Genomic DNA, 26,120 nt, shown 5'->3' with positions numbered 1-26,120 from the left:
ATACCTGTGGGTTTGAGTGCGCTTTGTGATCTGCACACTGTGGGAAATCTGGCTTCTGAAAGAGAGACCGAGAAATGGAAATGGAAATGGGGGAGAGAGAGAGAGGCAGCGAAATGGACGTGTTCCATCCACATGGATATTTTATGAGGAGCTCTGGGGGAAGAACTCATCATCTGCTGACATCTCGTTATTTGGGGTTTTTTACCTGGAGGAGAAGTAGGCAGGAGAATTCAAAACAGTTAAAAAGTCAGTGAAGAGTTGTAGTCAGGAAGAGTAGAGGGTAGTTAAACATGGAAAGAACATAATGATTCCGAAGAATGTCTGGAACAACTGAAAGCAACATGAGTCTGATTTCATCAGAAGATGTTGTTTAATTGTTGTTGAATAAACAGGTTCCTCAGTTGTGTATGATCTCTTTGTTGGAAAGGACAAGCTTGTTCTGGGTTACTTACGTGTGACACACCTCTTTGTCTCAGGTGTACTTGGAGAGGCTCCTGACCTACGCTGAGATCGACATTTGCCCTGCCAACTGGAAGCGCATCGTGTTGGGAGCCATCCTCCTGGCGTCCAAGGTGTGGGACGATCAGGCCGTGTGGAACGTAGACTACTGCCAAATTCTCAAGGATATCACTGTGGAGGACATGTGAGTCACCGGAGACACATGGATCATGATCACAAATAATATTGTTGCTATGTAAAGGTAGATTCAGCAGCTGTTAACGTACACTGACACATATTCTTTACAAGTTACCTCTTGTGTTGTGAAGTCAAGTTTATGACAAAAAAACAAATGAAAATACAAAAGCAATAAAACAAACAATAAGAGATAAAATCAAGGTCAACTCAAATTGAAATCTTAAAAGCAAGTTATCTCAGTCCGGTTGTTTTTGGTTTTAAAATAAGTTTGGTTGGTGAGAAACAAGCCAACAACGTCAACAGTAACCACTTGTGCACCTCAGTGCTGCACTGGTCTTGTGATGGAGAGAACTGTCTGCCGTGGTTTCAATCGCAGCAGCTCAGCTCTAAAAGAAACCAGTGTCCGTCTGTGGGAGCTGCAGCTTCACATGACTGAATATACCACACAATGTTTTAAATAAAGTTGGCATAGGAGTGAATCCTGTAGCATTTTCTTAAGTTGTTAGAAACAGAGAGGACGGAATCCACAGAGGAAACACGAGGTGTCCACCAGCTGGAGCCTGACGGATAACGTGTTTCCACAAATACGTGTGTGTGCGTGTCTCTGTCTCTCTCTCTCTCTCATTCTCTGTCTCTGTCTCTCTCTTTCTCTTTCTCTTATACTTGGTCTCTGTCTTTCTCTTTCTCTCAGTCTCTGTCTCTCTCTTTCTCTCATTCTCGGTCTCTGTCTCTCTCTTGGTCTCTCTCTCTCTCTCTCTGTCTGTGTGTACCGCCTCCTTCCTCTCCTCTCTTCCCTTCCCCCTCTCCCAAATAAATTCCAGACTTTCGTTTTCTTCTCGGTGAAAAACTGTGCTTTACACAGCGATGGTGGTATAGTGGTGAGCATAGCTGCCTTCCAAGCAGTTGACCCGGGTTCGATTCCCGGCCATCGCAGTTACACTTTTATGCTTAAAATCGTTTGTTTTGTCACATTTTAGGAAATTTTTTGCTTAAAAAAACAACTTAAACAATAAATTAGTTTCCTTTTGCTCGGATCATTGCTTCAGTTTTAAGTGTTGCTGACCTGGTTTCATTGTTATTCACCATCCTACCAGACTGTCGTACGTGTCTTCACCTCAGTGACAAACAGTCAGGGTCTTTCTCTGCTGAGAATAGCCTGTGTTTGTGGGGTCTGCCTGGGTTCAAGAGGTGTTGAGTCACATGTATGGTGGTCTAGATACGCTCAGGTTGACCTTTGCCCACTTGATGGTCATTTGTTGTGGCCCTGAAACACTCTGATAGAGGATCATGACGCAGAAGGTGCAGTTTACCCTTTGTTAGAGGATTTATACAGCTCATAGCTTTTATCTGTTCTTCTTGCACCTTTTACCTAAAAATAAACATCCCTAATTCACATGATGTCAAGTCGCCAAGCTTAAACAAGGCTAGTTTTTCAGAGGCTGGCCATAAAGAGATGCACTGTTAACGTTAGGGTTCACTCTGGATACTACAAATTCAAATGGACATGTGTGTCATATTTACTCGGAGTGTTTAAGATGTGGTAAAAGCATTTTGAGCATGAAGGACCCTCCACTCCCTCCCGTACACCACATCCGTCTCAAATCAACAGACATGTCTGTAATAATCTGAGGGGGAACATGATGCTGAAGACGTGCCGCCACTGATGCAACCTCTGACCTCCTCCACATTCATGCCCCTCTGTGCCAACGGCTCTATATTCTTGTCCTTGGGCGCAGCTGACTTACTGTAATCCACCTGTGTGTGTGTGTGTGGGAGAGGAGCCCGGCATGTGCTTCAGCTGTGCATGTGGCAGTTTACTGGAATATATTTAATGACACTGATTTCCTTGGAAGATCAGTGTTATTTTTATTTTAATCGTTACCCAGTTTGCTGAATTCCCCTTTACACCTCTTGCCTGTAAAATAACAGGAAAGGAGTTAAAGGAAGAATCATGCGAAGTGGAGAAACGGATGAGAATAGCTGAGTGAGTGCCACGGCAAGATAAAAAAGAAGCAGTGTTATTAGGCAGAATTTGGATGTGGTGAAGTCTAAATATAGCTCGTCTGTTGCTGCATGCCTGTAAGTGTGCATGGTCTAGGTTGGAGGGGGAGGACAGGCAAGAAAGAAGAGATGGATAGTGTTCTTCCTCTGTAGGTCGCAAAAATGCAAAATGAATTGCTTGTGACTGAAGAGAAATAGATGAAAGCAGATGTCATCACGCTGCAGAGAGGATCACAGAGCTGTCGTGGATGAGGCAACGCATGACAATGGCGTTTTCATGAAGTGGGATTAATATTCTTTCTTGCACATAATGCTGAGGGCCTCCAATGCTCGGATATTGTTCCCTTTCATTTTGAGGACAGGCTTGGATTTGGTGGGGATTTACTCAGTGCTTGTGCATGGGTTCTGTGCACGTGATGATAACACCCACTGTCTGTGTGTGTGTGGCGATAGATTTGCCAGGATGGTGTTTCCTTCTTCAGTCTGTCTATACATAATTTCTTTGAAGACAGAAACCCAATCTTGATAGACTCACTAACTTACTGCCTCCGAACTAAATATCTGATTTGTCAAACCTCCTCTCTCCCTGCTAAAGGAATGAGCTGGAGCGTCAGTTCCTGGAGCTGCTGCAGTTCAACATCAACGTGCCGTCCAGCGTCTACGCCAAGTATTACTTCGACCTCCGCTCGCTCGCTGAGGCCAACAACCTCAGTTTCCCCCTGGAGCCCCTCAGCAGGGAAAAGGCCCAGAAACTCGAGGTGAGTAGCACACACGCTAACCCCGTTCACATCTCGTATTAACGTCTGTCCGAAGTGATCCAATCACAAGTGGTCATCGTGGAGCTCAGGTCTGAATGCACCCAAATGCATCCTGAGATCACTCAAACCAAATTCGAAGGTGGTCTGGGACACATGGCCACATTCTTTTCGCTGTGTCAATCTAAATCCGTCCAAGGCCACATATGAAGGACCGCCTACTCAGCTGACCTCATCTGACCCGCTGCAGTTTCACAATGAACCAAACATATTCTTACGCTTCTTTGTGTCCACATGGCGATCACATAATGACTGATACTTTACCTACATTGGCCAAATCTTCCTTCATTCATTCATTTATTCATTCAGCCCCTGTTGACTCCACTCGCTCTCTCTCTCTCGCATTGACATTGGACACATCTATAAGCTCAAACTGGCTAAAAAACATAATTTGTTCTCCGTGGACAGATTATGTCTGTGATTATTTGCATATAGAGCAGAGAAGTGAGATCCGATCACAAGTGCAACAGAGACACGTTCAAGATGGATGTTAGTAAAATAAAGTCTGGACAACAAAGGGGGGGGGGTCGATTTAATCAAATCTGAGTCAGATTAAATGCTTCCTTACTGTGAAATACAATGAACCAAGGCCATCAGGGTAATTAGTATTTTGAAGAGCTTCAAGCTCAACGCACATTCACGCAGAGACAGTAAGCACGGAGCGTAGATCCTCTGTTGCTGTGCAATTAGCTTCTCTGCGTCAACATCTGTCCCTCTGCCTCTCTGCACTTAGCATTTCAAACAAGTCTTAGACACGGTGTGGCTGTTGCAGGATGAATCTGCTTTCTTTCCCTCTATTCATCCAAAATAGACTACAGCAGACATTTTGACATTTCCCAACAGCAAAGTAGTGGAATAATAAATAACATAAATAATGGCTGCTTGACTTTCTTGTTCCAGAGCCATTGTGCTGTGCATGATGTCTGACTTGTACTTCAGTAGATTACAGATATTTGTTAATGTTACTCATTCACATGTGCTTTTGATGAGGCATTTTTCTTTAAAGCTGATTTTCCTTTAACTTCCAGGCCATCTCACGGTTATGTGACGACATATACAAGGACTTAAGGAAACACGCCAAGAAGCGGTCAGTGAGCGCAGACAACCTCATGGTGGTGCGCTGGTGTCCGGCCATCATTTCCTAACACTGGCTGCCGGCAGCGTGCGGCGGAGGAACACAAAGACCTGTCACACAAACTCTTATCTCTGCCTGGTAAGTGGGCAAACCAGGTGGGCAGCAGTCCTGTGGAACAGTGTCTGGAATACACACACAAACACACACACACACACACACACACTCAATCTGGCACTTTTACAAGTGTGATTGCGCCCTCCCTGGGTCGTTGTACATAAAACAAGTCCCACTGGCTGCCTGCACTGAACCAAACGGAGCTGAGCTGAACCAAACTGAAGTGTGTGTGTGTGACTGAGAGCTGTTGCAATGAAGACCTGGACTGCAGAGAAGAAGAGGAGGCCTAGTGGAAACAAAGAGTGTGTGAAGCTGGTAAAAGAAAAACTAGGAACAAAGTGTAAAGTGGAATACAACTCATGACAGCAGCGTTCCATAATTCCCTTGAGGCTCAGCTGTTTAATACGGTTGATTGACGAAGGCCACAAACATTCCTTTATTTTTTAGATTTCGGCTCATTCTGTTTCTGAACGGCTTTCAGGCGTATCTAAAAGTTTAAATTCTCAATTCCTTCCATCCAGAAACCTCAAACACACACAAAGGAGGGATGTGTACATTCCACTGTTAACTTTAGTGTACAGTTAATAAATTACCAGACTACGTCTCGTCATTTAACTGAAGCTCAGTGAATGCAAATCAGTGTTTTGCTCAAGGGCGCTCTGGCAGGACCTAGGAATCCAACAGTGTTCCGATCCAGTCGCAGAACGGTTTATCTCGACCGCCATTCAGATTCAGCTTAAAGCAATATCCATGCAGCACATGTACTTGGGAGAAGACAGACTGGAAGACGGGGGTCCACTACTCTGAGACATACTGTAGAGCTTCTGTTGTACTTTCTTCACTGCCATTGTCCCAACCTGTGGTGCCTGTAAGAAGCTAGTTTAACACCCCCCCCCACCCCTTTTTATAGTGGAGGAAAAAAATAACTGAAATATTTTATGTCTTTAACATTTTGTATGGTTCTTCCAGCTAACAAACAAACAGCACAAAAAGGAATATCGACATTTAGAAGCCACTAAACGCATGATTCTTCAGGGTTGTTTTTCTTGATGTTTTTCTGGAGAGGAAACGAATGAAAATGCATCAAGTGACAATTCAGACATTGCTTAAGATAGATGATAAAAAGAAATGTTTTCGCTAAATTGTTTCTGTACAGTGTAAATACAGTGCCAGTGTGCAAATCTGTAGACTGAAGTCGTACTGTTAAAAAAAATACACAGCACCCTTCCCCAAATAATGATGTTAGAATATTTATATTGGATCCATTTTTAATGTACATAATGGGGACGGTAAATATGATTCAAATAAGTATTAACATTTAAATGGGAGAAACCACTGAAGATTTTTCTGTCTGTTTTCTTGTTATGATGTGTTCGCACTGAAGGAAATGCCATTCTATGTATCACATTCTTCATACGGTATAGATAGATGTACTGTATTGATCACAAATTGGGAAATTATTGAAGTACAATTATAGAGATGATACAAGACAATTGAGGCACATTTGTATTATTTGTCATCCTGTGTAAAAGATCATTCTTAGCCCCACTCTGTAAACATTGCCAGATTCATAGGTTTCTGATTAAAGTCATAAAACCTGTTCTGTATGGAGTCCTGAATCTGACTAACTGTATCAGGTTTACAGATAGATCAAAAATGTACGTCTAACGAAGTACATCAACATTGTTGGTTAAATAAAATAGAAGAAACTGAGATATAAAGCTTTTATTGTTCATCTAATCAGCTGGTTATGTATTTGGAAGAAACATTCGAGAAGAGTAAATATGTTTTACATGTATTTGACCAACTGATTAGTGGTAAAGCAAAAAAGATCAACTGCTTTTCTTTAACTGACTGATTGCAAGTTAAAGGAAAAGTTTTCAAGTTCCGCTCCATGTTTGAGTTATTTGATAATATCACCATCTGATGGGCTCATGCTAACTTGTTTGATAACCTTTTACAGCAGTTGGTCAGTTTTGGGGCGCCACAGTTTTCTAATGGAAATAACGAATCCTGACCTATTTGCTTTTTTCTTCACCTCAGAAATAGTAAAAAATAATTTGGTAAAATATTTGATTTAATTGGTTCATTTAATTTTGTTTTTTTTAAGGATATGGTTTCATCAATGGGTCAAGTAATGTCTTCAATATATAAACTTTACAATAGTGGCTGTTTGCCTTATGCTCAGCTGGACTCACATTCTTCACTACATCACTGTATGCTTAAAAACATCAGCACATAACCTGGACATGTCTAAAAAACAACATTGTTTAAATGCATCTTTCTTTATAAATCAAAAAAGATCAGGAAAAGGTCTAATTCAGAACAGCTAGGGATCTTCAAGCCTCTTGGTTATTTTGTGCATTTCCTCAGCAAGTCTGTGATTTAAGTAAAGTTCAGCTTCTAGAATCAGTCGGTCGGTTGTGAGATTTCCACCCTGACCAGCTGCTGTGAGGAGGGACAGAACTGAACCGGATTAAGGGGAAAATGATGGACCGACCTGTTCCACGTGTTGCTCTGGACCATTTGCATATAAATAAAAGTACACGAAAAGGAGTCAGAGAGAGCAGCTGTCGTTTTGCTCGGTGCTTTGAACAAGTGGGGAATAAAAGTACAGAATATGCGTCTTTAGGAAAGTAACATCGCTGGAGTTGCTGTTGAGAGTTCGAACTGTTGGAGGTGTTCGAAGATTGTATATCCTATTTATTGTTTATAAGTGTGTGCATACAGCCCAGTTAAGCGTTGATGTGATCAACTGTGGCAAGTCTTGAGATGGAAAATCCACCCTCCCGACAAACCGTGGGTCCATGGCGTCCTGTCGGCTGGTTACTCGGTGTGTGTGCACTGAACTCTACCTCTGCATAGAGTTAAACTTCTCTCTTGGTTTTCCTTCCTCTCTTCAGTGACAAATTTTGGATTTTTACAAATTCAGCTTTGATCCTGACGATTTCCTGTGCTAACGTCAGTCAGCTGCTGTAGCTGTGCCCTGTTTTATTTGTTGTTTGTTCTTTTCATGGATATTCTCAACAAGTTGTGCTGTATTCTGTTGTTCTCGTCAGTGGATTTCCTCCCTTTCAGTTAGTTGGTTATTTGTTCCTGTTCTCAGTTTGCCAAACTCAGATCTCTCTCTTTCTCTATGTTCTTTCTTCCGTGTATGTTTTCTCTTATGATTTAAAGAACTGCTCCCGATTCTTCTTCTCTTCTGAAGCAATGTTTAGAGAAACCTGCAAGAATTAAACTTTACAGCCTTGAAATAAAACCACATGTATGACTCTTGTTTTATCTAAATGTTCAAACACACACACAGATCTCAAACCTTCCCTCATGGTGTTATCACAAATGCTTTCCACTCGGTTGCACAATACTTGGGGATGTTCTTTCTGTATTGTACGACTGACTCTGCAGGGTTCCTCCTCCCACAGAGAACCATTTAAATGGCTTAGAGCAAGTGCTAATACAGAGATTACACTCTGCCATACTGTCACTCTGGGACACATTTAATCCTCTATATTAGCCTTCATTTGCATTTCAATCACCCCTCTGCTGAAGTGTTATACAAGTCAATTCAAAACAATGAAGAGGTGCCGTGAGCTTCTGTGAAAACACTTTCCAAATTCCTTTCAGAGAATTTTAGAAAGATTTGATATCTTGACTCAGTTTAACGACACAACAGGAGCTTTTATTCAGACGTGAATGTTCCAGCTGCACAACATCCGATTGTGTAAAAGCTGCAAGGATGAGCCTCAAACGTCAAGACCATTTATTGTCATGTTTATTTTCTCTAAAGTGACATTTGTGTCTTGAAGCGTTATTTTTGTCCTTGGTGCCAAAAGATGTTTCCGTGTGCACAGTGATCTTTCCAAAAAAATGTCAAAAGCAGACACCGGAGAACATGCATGGAAACGCTGGGCTTTCATACCATGATAGAGTGTGTGACTTTAGCTCTAACATAGGAATACATCTGTAAACTGCTTCAAGTTGTATTTTATATTTTGTCATATTAGCAAACAGATGCCTGCTACACCCTAAATACACAGTATGTATCAACATTGGCATTCCTTTGGAGCTGTGTGAGTACTCACTCTCCTTTTGGCTTTGATTTTAGTCTCTACCACATGCTGCACAGTGGGTTTACTCCTTCCTGCTGGAAACTGTGTGAGCTCCGTGGAGCTGAAAGGAACGGCTGAGTCGAGATAATTCTCTGAGGAGTCATTGCCACTTGACCTTTTGCTTATATGAAAATATAAGTGCAGCTTTAAGATAATGAAAGATTGCCTGATCCTCCATAAAACCCATATATTTTACCATTTGCAGGTTTATGTGCTTTTCTGATGTACTGATACGTGATTCTCTCAGGTCGTCTGGAGCCGGTCTACTGTCTATTTCCAGGTCACAACTAAAAATGGAGAAGCAGTGTTCAGTTTTAATGCTTCACATATTCCACTCTTCTCAGTTTTTATTTGCAAAAAGCACAAATTCTCAGTGGTTGACACAGATATAAATCCCAGCCCCCCTCCCTCAACATCCCTCCTTCTGGCAGCATCCCACCCAATATTAAATTACGTCTGTTGTGCAGAAAGACAGCAAGTTTATATTGTATAAATGCAGCAGTGTGTGTGTTTGTGTGTGTGTGCGTGTGTGTGTGTGTGTGTGTGTGTGTGTGTGTGTGTGTGTGTGTGTGTGTTGCTGCAGCACAAGTGAAATCAGGTGTTCCTCATTGCCCTTTCAGCAGCAATCAGACTGTCTCAAGCAGCTGAAGGGAAAATTAAAACTGTTCTGCACTAAATTACATTCTGAAGACATGTGAGTGTGTGTGCATGTGAGCATGCATGTTAACTTCACTTGTCCATATCGTCAAAATATCTTAAATTAGCATTTTATATGTTGCTGAGTGTTTCTGGAATGGTTGCACCTGTTTAACCCCCCCATGCTTAATTGGGCAGATGGTACGTTCCACTTTAAGTACAGGCTGACAGGTCACAGGCTCAGTCACTGTGCTGCAGTGGTTGTGTGAGGGTGGTTGTGTGAGGGTGGTTGTGTGAGGGTGGTGGTTGTGTGAGGGTGGTTGTTTGTTATGAGGTGGTGGGGTTCATGTTTGTCCTTCAGTTGAGTGTCCTAAACTTGTATGGGGTTTGTTTTTTAGTGTCCTTCTCCTTGGAGATGTTCACTCTTAATGCTGGTGATGAAAGCCGTCACGGGGAAGTGGGTCGGAGATGACCCTCCCTCTATCTCCATGCAGAAATCATTTCATTAGTCTTTGTCCAGAAATAGAAAAGATAAATGGAGTTGTTGGTAATTAAATATGACCTATTGCATTCAAATGGTCAACAGTTGACATCTGAAGTGGAAGAGATGACATATGTATTAAGACAATGACAGTTATCTGTTTAATTTCCAAATAATGTGATACTATCCCTCCTTTACGCTGTGGATCGCTCATGTGACATTTTGTTCCGTGTTGTGTTTTTGAAAAATCCCCAGTTCCAGGTCGACATTGTTCATTTGAATAAATTGCAGCACTTTTCTGTTCTAGCTGCTTTATGAATTTTAAATAGAATCAATTACACTCCCCCATCTCACTTAGCCCATAACCAAGCTTTTCACAAATTCAGTGCTTTACAAATGATTAATGAAATATAGGATGTTCAAACATTTGTAAATGAAACCTAAGCAATCAATAATAGAATAGAATAATAGAAAAGACCACCATAAAAGAAATGATATATATATATATATATATATATATATAGATAGCAGCATAACCAAATTTTCAGTCAGAGCTTAAACAGAAGAACCAGAGGACCTTAATAATACTAATACTAATAACCTGAGTTTCTATAGCAAGAGCCAACAACACTTTACATGCGTCAGGTTCAAAAAAAGGGACCTTACTGTTTCATAAACAACAAGCATTTCTGATAAATTGTGTTAATTTCAAAATCAATAGGAAGTCTAACAGGTAACCAGTGTAACAATGGGCGTCGTGTGTGCTCTTCTTGTTGAATGAATTGTAACTGAAGTGTGTTCTTGGGTAGACCTGAAAGAAGAATGTTTGAAAGCATGCATCAGTCCAACAGGCTAATGTGGTTGATTTAATTGTCAGAACTTAACTTTTTCAGGTTAATAATTAATAAATACCTTGACTTCACATGATGTTAAATGATCATAAAATCGGTTTTGTCGCTCATAAACTGGCATCAGCTGTGGGAGAATACAGTTTACAGCCTGCTCTCATTTCACGAGGGCTAATCCACCTTCTGCATATCCGCACCTTGATTTATCACTGGAAGATGCACGGTGAACGTTGGTGTCTGTTATGGAGCGTCCGGTTTGAATGCGCTTGCCATTGTGCTTGAGAACTTAATACTGCCGTTTAGAGTGAGTGAGTGAGTGAGGAGGCTCGCTCCTCTCCTGTAAAGACGACCAGCAGCACCAAAATATCTCTGCAATGCCAGGACGGCGGCGTGCTGGAAGTGTGTTTAAGAATAGACCCACAATGGGGCTCACTCCTGTCTTCCGTTGTCTGAGGACACACGGCAGTTGTCTGCAGGGGACAGAGGCAGAGGTAAGACAAGAGGGTCTGCGTGGTTCAGAGGAGAGAATCTCTGTTTCAGATTGTCACTGGAAACTTTGTGTGCCTGGAGGTAGTTGTGCCACTGGAAACAACTCTGCCCCTGGGAAAGGGTAGATGTGGAAGGAGGAGAAGAAAGGTAGTTGGATAAGGCTTGAGGTGGTGGCTTAGTTTTTGATGTGGCCTGGAACCTGAGGACCAGAAGATCAAGTGTGTAATCATGGCAGGACCAAGTGCTTCTGAGATCATCTTCATCTCTGTCAATCACAGCATCACTTTGATGGGTGAGTTGGCTTATTTAAATATATCATTCTTGTATGATTTATGTGCACAGAAATATTTCAGCTCCTCTGTGGATGTTTAAACTCCAGAGGAATTTCAGATTTTCAAATGTTTTTTTTTACTATCATGAAATCTGCAAATGTTTCTGCATCGCACATTAATTAATGAGTCCAATCAGAGCATTTTAAAATTCCAATGTGTGTTCCTTCCAGGGAAGGTGTGGCTCATTGTGATGCTCGTCCTCCGCATCCTGATCCTCCTCTTCGCTGGTTACCCTCTCTACCAGGACGAGCAGGAGCGATTCGTGTGCAACACCATTCAGCCTGGTTGCGCCAACGTGTGCTACGATCTGTTCTCCCCCATCTCACTCTTCCGCTTCTGGCTGGTGCAGCTCGTCACCTTGTGTCTCCCTTACTTCATCTTCATCATCTACGTGGTTCACAAAGTGTCCAATGGCCTCTGCGTGGATCTGAACACCTCTGGTCACGCCACGCCATTGTTCAAGATCCGTCAGGAGCCGTTCAGCAAGACGTCCATGAACAAGGCACCTCTGGTAGCTGAGAGCTTCACGGGAGGATACATCCTACATCTGATGTTTAGGACTTTGCTGGAGGCTGGGTTTGGAGCTGCTCACTACTATCTGTTTGGTTTCTATATCCCCAGGAGGTTCCTGTGCCAGCATCCGCCGTGCACCACCCAGGTGGACTGCTACATCTCCAGGCCCACAGAGAAGACCGTGATGCTCAACTTCATGCTTGGCGGGGCTGCTCTGTCCCTTTTCTTAAACGTGTTGGATTTCATCTGCGCAATCAAGCGCTCAGTGACGCAGAAGAGCATGAAGAAGATGATGGTGGCGAAAATATGTGAGGAAGAGCAATGTTTCCTTTCAGGCGGGGGGACTTCTAAGGGAATGGACATAAATGCCCCCCTGGCTCAGCAGGATTTAGAGGGGGAAGCTGGTCAAATGGGGGGTTTCCGGAAGAGGCGAGGCAGTGGAGGGGGGGTGCTTGCTTTAGCTGTAGAGCCACCTCTCTTGGAGAACTCCTCTCTTCACCGCTCTCCAGGATCCACAGGAGGCAACACCAACGGGAACAACGGTTATTCTGTCACCCAAGAGGAGCCTCCGGAAAGAAACGGCAGCGAGGTGGCTCTCTGTCCCCCAGAGCCAATGGGGACGCCCAGATCCATTCGCGTTAGCAAACGGAATAGAGTCAAACCGCCCCCTCCCCCCAGACGGGACCTTGGGTTGCCCCCTGGGGCATCGGTGGGGCCAACTGGGGATGGTTCCACAGCAGCAAAAACCTGTACGAGAAGGGTGGGTCAGTACACGCTGGTGGAGCTGGGTAGTGGTGCAGAGCTTCAGAGCAATGATGATGCACAGGACAAGAGATCAGAGTGGGTTTGACTGCTTTCATTTCCAGGTTATTTTGAATCCTAAGAGTGAGGCACATGGATGTGAGAGTAATGTGAGAAAGGGATTGGGTTTACACAGCGGCAGCAACTGTTGGAGCTGACTTCCTGCCCTGCTCTCTACCTCAGTTTACAACACAGGCAGCACTGCCACTCGGAGAATCCAGAACATCAATTTATTCACCGAGGCGCAATCACACACATTGCCTTTGTTTCTATCCCAGTGATGCAAAACAACAAGAATTTAAGTCATGACTTTGTAAAGTCATAACAAAACAGGTCAGGAATGACAGGACACTCGAGCCTCAAGTGTCCCTGAGCAAATCTCAACCTTGAGAACATCTAAAAAGAGTGCAGTCCACCTGTTTGTCCCCTTGTTGGCATTTCCCCACCACTATGACAGACTGTTCATAAACAAAAGCAGGCCTTAACTTCCCACCTAAACAAACACCCACCCCTACCATCGTCATTCTTTATGATACACCCAAAGACCTTCTCTGGTGTGCGAGGGTCACGGGGGTTAATGTGGATGCAGGTAGCCTATGGGCCCGGAGCCTGGATGTTATGGTAACCTTTTTGGAGGTCGTAATGAGAGACGGTCATCTTGCTTTGGTGCTGTTACTTGGCTCGGGGAAGAGAATAGGATTCCTCTGTCAGAAGAGAAGGACACGACGAAGTCCCCTAAAGCCAGCATAGGATCACAAAGCAATTAGGTTCCCCCATAGGGGCTCTGTATTTATGGAGACAGCTTGTCACTCTATTTCAGGGCCTCGTGGAGCTTAGGAGGAATACAAGCCTTAACATACACTCACACTAGAAATAGAGCATGGCGGAGCTCTGCAAAGGAGCAGCGTGGTCTGCTGCCCTTCAGGATATCTGCACCCTGCTCACTTTGATTTCCCGTCAAAGCTCAATCTCTAATGTGGGACACGTGTCGATCACAGAAATGATAATAATAAAACCATTTTGCATTTTGCTGAGAGGTTTCTGGGTTTCTCAGCAGTTTCTGAACCTCCCGGGACTGTGACACTCCCACAGTAAATCAGCAGCATCACCCCTGGATTGTCGCTCTATAGCTGAGGGGCCAGTCTTTGTGTAAATGGAGAGCTTTTGATCTTCCTCCTCTTATGGGCTCTTTTGAAGCAGCACAAAAAGCTCCTGGCGTCATATCTCACCTGTATCCATGGAGCGCTGCACCCAAAGAAGCACGACCTCAGGGGGGGGGGGGGTTCACTGGGACACAAGTTCTGCACACACCCAGTGTTGACTGTAAAAGCCAAGCTGTACTTCTGTACTCTAATGTATGTGGGAAGATGAACATTCTGGCAATGAGACATATGAAGAGCCATGACTTCTTTACACTGAATAATATTTTTCATCGAGTGCTATTTTTTTGTTGCTGTAATTGAAAATATTGAATAACCACTGATTGCACAAACTCAGAATATTGCTAGTTATACATACAAATGTATTCAGGTTATATTCCAATAAAATGTTGTTACCTTTCATGTGTAATTATGTATTCGTGTATAAGTGTTTCACTTAATGACTCAAATAGAAAATGATCTTTGTGTAATAGATATCTTTTCATTTGATTTATTGACATTCTATCAAGAATACTATGACATTGACGATGGCGTAATTTTCAAAGCACTTTAATGAAACTATTGTTTGGTCCAGTCCATGTGCTGTCATAGCTTCAGTACTGTTTGACGTCATGCTGCGCTCCAGTGAAGTGAAATGCTGCCATGTTGAATCCAAAACTTGAAATCAGTGAGTCTGGTGTTGGGAGGAAATTATTAGAAATGTGAATATTTGTCTTTAGAAAAGCTGTGGTGAATGAGATAAAGATGCTTTATATATTTAAGGTTCCTTTTTTTCATTTTAATTTGTAGCCAGATTATTATTATTAACCAGAACTGGCAAGTCTTCAGTGCTTGATGGGTTGTGTTGTGCTTTTAGCTCTTTGTTGAAATGTGGCTCTGCAGGTCAGACTGGGAACCAGGGCTGGATCCTCCCACTGTCGGGCCCTGGGGCAAAATTTAACTGTGGGGCCCCATTCTTCCTCAAGTCCCCTCAGGTGTCCGGTTTCATGTTAACAGTCACGGAACGTTTTCAATATTAAACCCCGCTCATTGGTTAACTTGACCCAAGTCTGTGAGTCTTTACATGATATATCAAAGAACTTCAGTTGCTGCGAGTGGAATCTGTATTACAGGTGTACATACTGTAAAAGAGGAAACATAAGTACTGTGTTTTTATTGAATGATAAGCTGAGATTGTTCAGTTTTTTGAATTGTGGCAGATGTGTTCATGAAAATGTTTCTTGAAGTAAAATTTGAAGAGTAGAATTGTTTTGCACATTAGTAAAATATAAACAAAACTTTATGCATGATTATTGTAATTAAAGCTCTAATATTCAAGTTAATGTGTTCAGTTGTATTTACACAATCCCAAATGTGTGCATCAATTTTAAAACTGGGAGTATCTGTATTTATATGGTTATTTTCTCATTTTGATGAAGACTACTATTCAACCCTGAACACTTCCTGAGTGAGCTGGGAGAGTTAAACCAGAGGCCTTCGTGCCTTTTTCTCTGCAGGTAAAAGACCCTGAACCTCAGGGTTTTGCTTTTGTGTTTTCCACATGAAAAACTACATCTCAGGCTGTGTGTCTTGGAGAGGGTCTGATTCGTATGACGCTCGTTGCAGGACAGCCAGAGTCCAACACCGAGCCTCACAGTTTAGACCCATCTGTAGAAACAATGACAGTAAATTCACATAGATACAAGTGGCCAGTACTTCAGCTGATACAATGGAGGCAGACGACTGTGGTGCTGCTCTTACTGGATAATTACTTGTGATCTTTGCTTTATTGTTTGGACAAAACCCTCTCACCAGTGTAACATGACATCATTTAGGTAACGTTTCCCCCACGTGGTATAAGTGTGGTATTACATTTAAAGCCAAATGTGTAAATGTATTAGGTCCCTGTGGAAATACTGTGTATGTGTGCGAACAATTTGTACTGATGGATTTCTAGCATCACTGGTCATTAAAATGTGATCTGATCTTCATCTACGTCACAAGTGTAGACAAACTGCAGGGTTCCTAAATCAAGTGCTTGAGTGTATCTACATATATTGTCTTATATTATTACATATAGAAGGAAGGATATTTGCTCTGAATACACTTTGAGCAACAGAATCTAAAAGGGCTCATTTTCATTGCAAATCAAATTTTTACAGTATTTCCAATTCTCTTTTTGCACAGTGACACAGAGGATTCTATTAATTCTACATTTACATTCCACAAAATAACTCTGCCGCATTTCATAGAAAAATACTGTCTGGATGTTTAAATGTATTGCCCTTACAATATTCCACTATGATAAATGATATTGTTTCTATTCGAATTCCAAGATTTAGAGCAACCTTCTCTCTTCCCAAGAGAATTTATTATCATAACACCCCAAAAACATGTGGCTGCAACTTAAATTATTCTTTAATGTTCACACACGCTGCTCAGTGATTATTTATCATCAGAACCACGACACCACATCTTTTCAGTGCAGCAACAATCTTTGGACTGAGCTGATCACAGTCAGAGTGAATGTAGGAAAACACCTGGAGTGTCAGATGACAAGTTTATTTCTTTTGTGATCATGTCTATCATGAAACTGTGTGTGTGTGTGGGGGGGGGGGGGGTGGTACTGTAAGGACTAAACCTTGTTACTTTGTCATCGGGGGGGGTCAGACATTTCTGCTGATATCTTCATTAGTCTGGCTCACAGCGCTGCACTGAAGCATTTACTGGTGGAAAACTACATGACTGACAGTAACAAAAAGTCCTGTTATAACAGACAACATAAATATGGTTAAGCACACTATTCAGAAGACTGAGATAAAAGTCAGAGACTGACCTCGACCTTCTTCCAAACTGCAACATTCTCAGTGACGTGCACCTCCCTCAGAATCTACAACCCTGCAGCCTGACGGGACTGAGAAATACCGACCTCCTGTATTTTTTTTTCTCCAACATCTGGCATCTGAAATGCTCAGTCGGGAATAAAGCGCCTGAGCTGCAGGTCAGCAGCTTCACCATTAATCTAAATGGGTCACTGCAAACCCAGGGTCACTGTTATGCTTCATGCTTCGAAGAATGCAACCATGCAAACTCTGGGGTTTTAGTGTTGTAATTCATCTTCCACTGTCAAATGAAATGTGGAAAATACAGAGAAATAACACCAACCAAGTTCATGTTTACAAAACCTACATGTAACTACATGTTTACACTTTTAAAACTACTTCTTTCCACGTACATACTGAGGTTATGAAGACTTTTGGGTATGAATGTAAAAATCTTCACCTCATTTTAACACAGTTGTCCATTTATTAGCTCAATAGAAACCTAAACACATAACGGTGAGAAGACTCCGTTAGATAAAGAACAATTCCTGATGCTCACAAAAGCTTCACTCTTGTGTATCAGATGGATCAATAATATCAAAAGGCCTGACCTGCCTATCACCCCCCCACTCTCCTGTGTCTTCCTCTCATCAAACGCTGACGTTAATATTTGATAGGCCGTGATGTCAGAGCGCCGCTCCCGGCTCCCGCGAGTGAGGCTTCAACACCCGGACGCAGAAGATGGGAGAGCAGACGTTTCAATCAAACGGAGGCTGCATCATGAAGAGATCAATTCTCACACTTGTGCTGGGTTTGAGGGATGTGTGACAGTTCTGTTTGCTGTGGGCCACAGCTGGTAAATGAGAACAGGCCCCAGCAGGATTCAGTTGTGTCCTGTCCGCAAAACAGTCCCTCATAAAAACAGACCATAAACTCAGACTTGACCTGAGCTATTACCAGTTAATACCCAGCAATTGTTCCAGCCCTGCCCCGTCTGTGAGAAGCACTGCTTGCTTCTTACTCTCATATACTTCCCCTGTTGCACGGCAGCTTCATGGAGGAAACGGCCTGTTACCTGTAAATTATAATGTTTGTGTGAAGGAGCCGAGTCAGGACCTGCTGCTTTTATGTTCCTGGACAGTTGGTGCGTCTGTGGGGACGGAGTCAGACACGTTGGGAAGGTGGGGGTTGGGGGGGTGCCTAGTAATAATTATAATGTTCTTTGTCCTCAATTAATTTGATACAACATGAGGAAGAGACACTCTGACATCCATCAGGTCATTAACTTAGTGTTTTATAGAATTATGAGGGTGAAACCTTTGCTTCTATCCCTTTTTGGATGTTTCCCAACATTACCTGTGACTTTGTGTTGGATTGTAATTCATTTTAATCCCAAATCTCAGTTCATCTATTAATCATTCATTCAAGATACACAAATAACTGATTGTTTGTCGTTGTCTGTTTCCTCAAAGTTACGTTTCAGGACTTTGGCCCAGTTGTAATGATGTGTGTTTGTCATGTTGTCAGGATTCATTTGACAGGCATTTTTTTAAAAAGAAGATGGAATACCTCTGCAGTAAATTAAGTTGGTTCATGAGCCCGGAATAAAATGTGACATCAGCTGAAAATAAGAAAAGAAACACAAATACTTTGTTTGTGATTTTGTTTAATTCTATATTTTTGATGTAGAAGAGACGCTCCTCCTAAACTTACCTGAGCAGGAGGTGGAGTCCACTTGGGTGAGGCTGAAGTAAAATGTCGTTCACTAGTCAGCGGTGGGACAGAGCAACAAGTTTTTAATCGATTTATTTCCCCTTTTTTCAAAGATACTTTTAGTTTAATTTCCCAGGGTTTGTTTTTGCACCTTTTAATTAATAGATTTACTCAGAAACATCACATAACATGCTTCCTCCAAAGAGTTTGACTCCACACATCACATTTATCACGTGCAATATATATATATAACCTTAAAACTTTAACTGTGCAATAAATATCACATATACATACCACTTAAATACACTTTGCAGTAAGTGCATAATTGTGTTGTCTTAAATTTAATTTAATGCTTTTGCTTATATTTGTTGATTTTATCATACAGTTGCTTACCTTTTACATTGTTTCCTTTCCCTAAATCTGCAGGCAGTCAACAGACACAATGTGATTTAAGGACAACACTATTTGTGATTTTGTTGTGCTTGCACAAAAACAATAAAATTCCTGATTCTTCTTCAACGTCCCTTTAAAGATTTTTCCGTAACAAGAGTGCAGCTGTTGTTACGGTAGTATACTAATTTAGTAGCTATGTTGCTTGTGCAGGGACTTCAGAGACGTGTGTGTGTGTGTCTTAAACCAGTGGTTCTCAAATATGGGTCTGTGGCACACTGCCAGAGATTCATCCATTAAAAACATCACAGTATACAGTATGTGTTGACATGGTGAAAATGTTTAAAATACACATTTACATTCCTTCTCACACATTTCTCTTGTGGTGTCCTTTCATATAAACCAGGCTATGTCCAATTATTCCAAGGGACATGTAAGAGGGGGGATCCCCAGAATATTTTCTATCCTGGAGGGGGTCCTTGGCTGAGAGTAATTAAGAATCTCTGTCTTAAATAATGTAGGGACCAGGAACAAGAAGAAAGGGCAACAATTACACCATTCTAAACATTTCAAGCCAACATGTCACACTCTTTAAACGGGAGTGTGGGGTCATGTGGAATTGTACAGTGCTACTTTCACCACTAGATGGGGCTGCACATTAATGTCACTGCTGTGAGGCTGGCAGTCAGAGCTGGAGCTGCTCACTGAAATAAACAACAACAAAAACAACAACAAGCTGCAGAATTGGATGATGTAAATGTGACCAAATGTCTCTTTACCAAGCCAACAAATGAGCAGTGGTAATTTCTCATGCACATATTTCTAACTTTCAACTGAACAACATGATTTCAAAATCCACACAAACACTAAAACTGCAGAGAACCTCTCTGAGGAGGGGGGGGGGGGGGGGGGGTGTTAAGACGGCCTCTGTCTCCATTGTAAAACTCCATATTTATTTTTTCCTTCCAGCACATGTTCGCTGACAGCGGCCGTGCAGGGTTTACACGTCTGATTTACACTGAAAAGGCGCTTCAGGGTTTCACATCTGCATAGTGAAAAGAATAAAGCAAGAACAAAGCGAAACAGTACAAAGTCCACTGTCACTATTGACCAGTAAATCAAAGACATCTCTGCGGCGGGTTGCACAGTATCATCTTATGCCAGTGCATTGGGTTAATTGGGACCAAACCAGATACATTTGTAGCAGAAAACGCCTCGATTAGAGCCTCCTAAGATGTGAGATCATGTGAACAGACCACCTGTGGGGCTTTCATTGCTATTTCAATATCATTCATGTCAAGGCCCCTGCACTCACTGACACAGCTTGAGCCGAGGGGAAAAGATGTTTCAATTCAGGCCCTGCGAGAGAGAGAGGGAGAGAAAAAACCCAAACACAAGACGCAGGGGCTCTGGCAGGTTTCAGCTCTGACAAATCCAGCAAAAAAAAAGGAGAGAGGGTTTCCATAATGCTCTTTCATTTGTAGGACGTCTATCAAAGCGTCCAAATGGGGACGTTTAGGGGGAGCCTTGGCACATCAGACACCCTCTCCTAATACACACCACCTTTATTCTGGGGCCGTTAAAAAAGAAAGATCAAAGTTTTCTGCAGATGAAAAGGGTCCGTTCCCTGCATTTATACCCCCCCTCCCCATTCACCCACTCCCTCTTTTTGCTAAATTAAGAAAGCGGGCTTCGGCAGGCATGTGAAGAGGACTCTTAACAATTATGGAGATGCTCAGATGCAACCCCTGCCTCTAATTACCGGCCTGTGATGGTTTAAAAAGGGGGCTTCACTTTTAGCCAGGACCCTCAAAAAAAAAAGCTGCTATTGCTGCTGCCGGTGACCACAAGTAACCACAGGGTACGCCTGGGCCTGCATGATGGGAAACACACTACAAAAGTTCCACATGTTACTCAGATTCATCACCATGTTTTATTGTCAAAATAAAGGTCATATTTGCTTTCTCACAAAAAAGAGACATCTACACTTTGTACAAATTTACAATAGCTTATAAAGTTTTCTTTTATACACAAATGTACACATTTTTACATAACTTTTATATAAATACATTTTGAAATTACAAAAAAAATGAAATGACCCGTAAAAAATACTTGGCCACTATCTTAAGGCTTTAATTTAAACTATCTTTGATGTGATTGAATGATACAATGTTATCTGGCACTATGGAGATAAAATGGTAATAATAATAATAATTAAAAAAGCCAAATGCTCTTTGTATGAAGCTACTTTACGGACGAAACTGTCATGTAAGTAATGCCCAGTTTGCGTAAAAGCCTCCGCCTGTACCACTAATACATATAAACAGGGAGGAATTAAGCTCTGTGAATGCCAGGTACATTGTTTCAACAGTTTCTCTCCCCCCAACAGAGGTGTGTGTGTGGGGGAAAGGGGTGAGGACAGGGGGACACCTCAGCAGCAGTTCATTACAATGCAAATTGGTTAAGACAGGGAGTGATGGGTTATCTCCCAAACGATTAGCAGTCCCCAATAAGGTCGCTTTTGTTTTTACGCACTCAAACCTGGGACAATGGCATCTGCTTGGGGCAGGACACGGAGCTCGCCGTGCCCGACCTCCACGTCAGGCCCGTGCTCACGTCGCTGTACATGGAGCCGCTGGTGCCTTTGCTCCCCCAGCAGCACCTGGTGCAGAAAGTCCTCCACGAGTCCAGGGTCTTGCCGGACCAGATCCACACTCCGGACGTGATGCCCACTAGAAGGCACATGAAGTACTTCAACATAAAAACTGCATAGTCCGGACTCCTGCGGTCCCGCTCCAGTAAACAGTTGGAGCAGTTGTGCGTAATCTCCCAACTCTGCCTGTTGTGCTGCTCGTAAAAGTAACACGCCACTATGATAGTCGCTGGCACCGTGTAGAGCACCGTGAATATGCCTATTCTGATCATGAGCTTCTCCAGTTTGTCAGTTTTGGTGCCACCTTGCTTGATTACGCTGCGGATCCTGAACAGGGACACAAATCCGGCCAGGAGGAACATGGTGCCGATGAATAAATAAATCACCAAGGGGGCGAGCACGAAGCCCCGCAGATTGTCCAGGTTCTGGTTCCCCACGTAGCAGATGCCCGCCACCGAGTCCCCGTCCACGGAGCTCAGCGCCAGCACCGCGATGGACTTCATGCTGGGGATGAGCCAGGCAGCCAGGTGGAAGTACTGAGAGTAACTCGCGATCGCCTCGTTGCCCCACTTCATCCCGGCCGCCAGGAACCAGGTGAGGGAGAGGATGACCCACCAGATGGAGCTGGCCATACCGAAGAAGTAGATGAGGAGAAAGACCACGGTGCAGAGCGCGGGCCCCGTGGTCTCGTAGTGGATGTGCTCCACGTCGAACTCCCGGTTGCACGCAACTTTCTCGTGCCCGGCGATGAGTCTCACTATGTAGCCGATGGACACGAACATGTAGCACGCTGACAGGAAGATGATGGGTCTCTCCGGGTACTTGAAGCGCTCCATGTCGATGAGGAAAGTGGCGACTGTGGCGAAAGTTGACACGAAGCACAACACGGACCAAAGTCCTATCCAAAACGCGGTGAACGCTCGCTCGTCGTGCGTAAAGTAGGGGTTGTGGCATGGCATGGCACAGTTCGGGATCTGTCCTGTTTTGACACGGTTGTAAAGAGGGTGACGCTCCGTGTTCACCGGCACCATGGGCTCCAGACACTTGCACCCCAGCTCACACGGCGCGGCGGGCGGCTTGTATTTCCCAGGCGCACCGGGTCTGGCAGGCTTAGTTTTCGGGGGATTGTAACCCTTACCGGGGTGGTTGGTGGGTTTGGAGAGCACCGGAGACACTGTGGTGGAGTCTGTCCGATTATAATCCATGCACAGGGTGTCGGGGTTGCCCTGCACCGGCAGCAGGTCACACTTCATCCTGTCCGGCCAGGGGAAGCCGTACTGCCGCATGAGGGGAGCGCAGCCGGCCCGGGCTCTCTCGCACACGCTCCGGCACGGCGGTAGAGGTTTTTTGTAGTCCTCCAGGCAGATCGGGGTGTACATGCTGCACAGGAAAAACTTCAGGTCCGGGGAACACTGGATCTCGACCAGAGGCCAGAACTGGTGCACCTCCAGTCCCGCCTCGTCCTGTGTGTCGTGGTTGAACTGGTTGGGCATGTAGGTGTGGTTGTAGCCGATCCCCTTGCACAGGGGCACGGCTATCTCCTGGCAGGTGATCTCCTTGGCCGTGGTGCAGCTGGATCTGGGCAGGAGAGCGAGGGAGAGGAGCAGGTAAATCCCAAACAGGTCCATAGTCTCCGGCGCGGCGCGTCGCGTCCTCCCTCTTCTTCTTCTGCTGCTACGCTACAAATAAATCCTCTCAGCCGCCTGCGCTTGGCTCCGCTCCCGTTAAACGTTGCGCAGCGAGCCCATCTCGCTCCTCTCGGGATCTCGCACGGAGTTGCGAGCGATGTGCAAGCCGTGTTTACTTTGGAGGGTGATGATGATGAGGAGGAGGAGGAGAGGAGAAAACGAGCCTTCAGGGCGGCGAGCGGCAGTCAAGATGGCTGAGAGATGAATCCAGCTTCTCCTGGAGGCTGCGCTCTGTATCCTCTGGTGTCAGAATAAAAAAAAACAAAGTGTTGCTGTCCGACCCACAAATAAAAAAAACCGTGGGGCCTTGTTTCTTTCTTTCAATAAACACACATCGACTACATTCAGTCGGCTCGTCCCACCTTAGTCCTGGTTCCCATACAAATCATCAGCCTGGGAGACTGAGCGCTGTCGATATATACCAGAGCCGGGCTGGCTCCACCTCCGGGGTCGCTGCCCCAATCACAGAGCGGCGGGGGTGGTGCTTCACACGTGTCAATCATTTATTTTTCTTCTTTACCCAAAATGTTTTGTTATAAAGCTCATGATCATATTATCTAGTAGCCAGAGTCTGTGGCACTGGGACGTGTATGACATGAAGACAAAAGTGACGCATGGTTATCTACAGCTGACGATTAATAAAACACACCCTGGAGCCTTAAACACATTCATATGATATCTATTTAGTCAAAAACTGTTTTCAAAGTTGAGTTCAGTTTAAAGTGTGTGTTTATAGATGTGTGTCAAGCACGGATCCTCTGTTGCTCTTAGAATAAAGTACTATAACCCTGTGATGAATTCCTGAAAAACAGAATCCAAAGATTAAAATCTATTCCAGATGTTAAGATCATAATATTCTAATTTTCATCTTATAAAATGAATACATATATAACTGCTACATGAATACCAGAAGATTTGTTAGTGTATTTTACGCACAGGGTCTGTTGGTAAGAATTTTACGCACAGGATATGTTAATAAGAAATTACGCACAATCTTCCCCTGCGACCACACTTTCTGCTCACTGTCTTGCAACCTCCTCTAACACACAATCGTTGATAGTGTCACAACACAACAATGGTAACACATACACCAGACAGAAAGAGGAAGCGTCTATAGCCTCAGATGATTGTTTCTGTGTGTGAGTGAGTGCGTAAGAGAGGCCAGTTTGGTAAATTGGCTAATTTGCGCATGATAAGACTACCCAGGGAGCTGTCTGTGCTCGTGAAAAGGCCGTTTTATTTTTTAAATGAGGTGCTAATGTTTCGTTTAACGCTCGCACACAGCTCCGCGGGAGGCGTAATTGCGCGAGGCAAAGACCGAGCGCGGCAGAACGCACGGAGCGCGCGCGTCAACATGCACAGTTCACATACCCACAGAGGCTGTTTGAGGATCTCTGATTCCACACTCATCTCACTGAACTGCCTCTAGAAGGGTTTGGTGGATAGTGTGTCGTTATTTTCTCAGATCTGAACTATACAGCAGTTGTGTGATATGGCTTTGGGCACAGAAATGGTTTGTGTGATATTTACAGTGGTGAAAAGTGACAAAGTACATTTATTCACATGCTACTTCAGAGCGGTTGTGAGATACTTGAACTGCACTTGAATTTCTCAATGTTCTGGTGATTTCTCCAAGTTTCAGAATGAAAAACTATATACTTTGTGCTCTTCTTTATCATCTCCACCAGATGACTTGACTCAATAAATTTCACATATAAAACATATGAGCTTACACAGATTAAACTACCCAAAATATTATACTCAGGGGACACTTTGCTGCAGGTGATTTAATGTTTGACTTTGTCCTTATTTTACTCAAGTAATATTTTGCAGACAGGATCTTTACCTGCACTGGACTCAAACTAATAATAATGTAGTATCCAAACAAGTGTCATCATACTGCAAATGAAGCAAATCATGGTAGTTTTTATCCAGACTGAGACCACCTCTTTTGTTCACACTACATGTTGCTGTATTGGTCTGAGGCACCTTTCACACCTGTTATTGTAGTTCGGACTTATCTGAAAAGTCAAAAACTGAAAGTGGCCGAAAATATGTGAGTTAAACAGAGTTGTGTCTTCATTGTAACACTGACAGCCAGTGTCACCCATGCCTCATACAATATATGGGTCTGCCAAACCATCAACTTAAAATTTTAAGTAAGTCTCACGTAGTAATGAATTAGCTGCGATAAAATATAACTTGTGCTTTTTCATATCTTTGAGGATGTTTACCTTCTAGTACCCAGTGAATGCATGACTTGTATTTGTGCTGGACTCCAGTATATTATAAAAATGTTTTCACTTCAAGATACAAATTCCCAAATATCGTTCTTATATAAGCAGAACTGCAAAGGCTGAAATCTTTCAATCCTAATCATTTCATATCAGACATTGAACTCATGAGTTACTGATGGTCAACACAAGGATGTTAAAAATATATTCGTGCGCACTAAAAATATTGAAAAAAACCAAACCAAAACAAAAAATAGGGATGTGTAATTGATGCCGTGTTATCATGACTATCATTACTGTCTCTATCACAGACGGTTCGGGAATTTAAATGAATGCAGCTTCTGTTCGAATGAGGTGAGCGAGGCCAGACATGTGATCGGCACATCTGTTCGAAACTCGATATTCATTTCCCCAACAAGAGATCTCTCTTGTTGAACAGACATTTTGTCCCCGACTGAGAGTGTACACACACACACACGCACGCACACACACACACACACACACACTCACAGTTCCTGTAAAGTCTGGGGGCTCGGAGGCCAATGTGTGGTCTTTAAATGCAACCGGTGTTAAAAAGAGGGCATCATCCTCCGAGTTTCTCATCCAAGCAAAACGTAACATTGTGTGCGAG

The 26,120-nt window shown here is 43.3% G+C and overlaps 3 protein-coding genes and 1 non-coding gene across 7 annotated transcripts in view; 3 read left to right on the top strand and 1 right to left on the bottom strand.

Annotated features, from left to right (window-relative positions):
• ccny (cyclin Y) overlaps nucleotides 1-6,241 on the top strand; it is a 37,260-nt gene extending 31,019 nt beyond the window's left edge. For all 4 annotated transcript variants that reach the window (XM_020087737.2, XM_020087736.2, XM_020087735.2 and 1 more), the window contains 3 exons: nucleotides 477-643; nucleotides 3,233-3,395; nucleotides 4,481-6,241. In XM_020087737.2, coding sequence (XP_019943296.1) covers nucleotides 477-643; nucleotides 3,233-3,395; nucleotides 4,481-4,597 — 447 coding nt within the window. In that variant the 3' untranslated portion in view covers nucleotides 4,598-6,241. The remainder of the gene's footprint in view (nucleotides 1-476; nucleotides 644-3,232; nucleotides 3,396-4,480) is intronic.
• Nucleotides 1,498-1,569, top strand: trnag-ucc (transfer RNA glycine (anticodon UCC)). Its single transcript has one exon. It is a non-coding gene; the product is annotated as a tRNA-Gly (tRNA).
• A 5,061-nt stretch (nucleotides 6,242-11,302) lies between the features above and the next one.
• Nucleotides 11,303-14,403, top strand: gjd4 (gap junction protein delta 4). Its single transcript, XM_020087237.2, has 2 exons — nucleotides 11,303-11,496; nucleotides 11,707-14,403. Exons 1-2 carry the CDS (start codon nucleotides 11,433-11,435, stop codon nucleotides 12,897-12,899), a joined length of 1,257 nt encoding a protein of 418 aa, XP_019942796.2. The 5' UTR covers nucleotides 11,303-11,432; the 3' UTR covers nucleotides 12,900-14,403.
• A 6,425-nt stretch (nucleotides 14,404-20,828) lies between these two features.
• fzd8a (frizzled class receptor 8a) lies at nucleotides 20,829-23,647 on the bottom strand. Its single transcript, XM_020113464.2, has one exon. It carries the CDS (start codon nucleotides 23,193-23,195, stop codon nucleotides 21,450-21,452), a length of 1,746 nt encoding a protein of 581 aa, XP_019969023.1. The 5' UTR covers nucleotides 23,196-23,647; the 3' UTR covers nucleotides 20,829-21,449.
• Nucleotides 23,648-26,120: the final 2,473 nt, after the last annotated feature.

Source organism: Paralichthys olivaceus, chromosome 17 (genome assembly GCF_024713975.1).
Source record: "Paralichthys olivaceus isolate ysfri-2021 chromosome 17, ASM2471397v2, whole genome shotgun sequence".
Lineage (NCBI taxonomy): Eukaryota > Metazoa > Chordata > Actinopteri > Pleuronectiformes > Paralichthyidae > Paralichthys > Paralichthys olivaceus.
The sequence above is the reverse complement of the archived record's forward strand: the minus strand, read 5'-3'. Positions and strand labels throughout refer to the sequence as shown.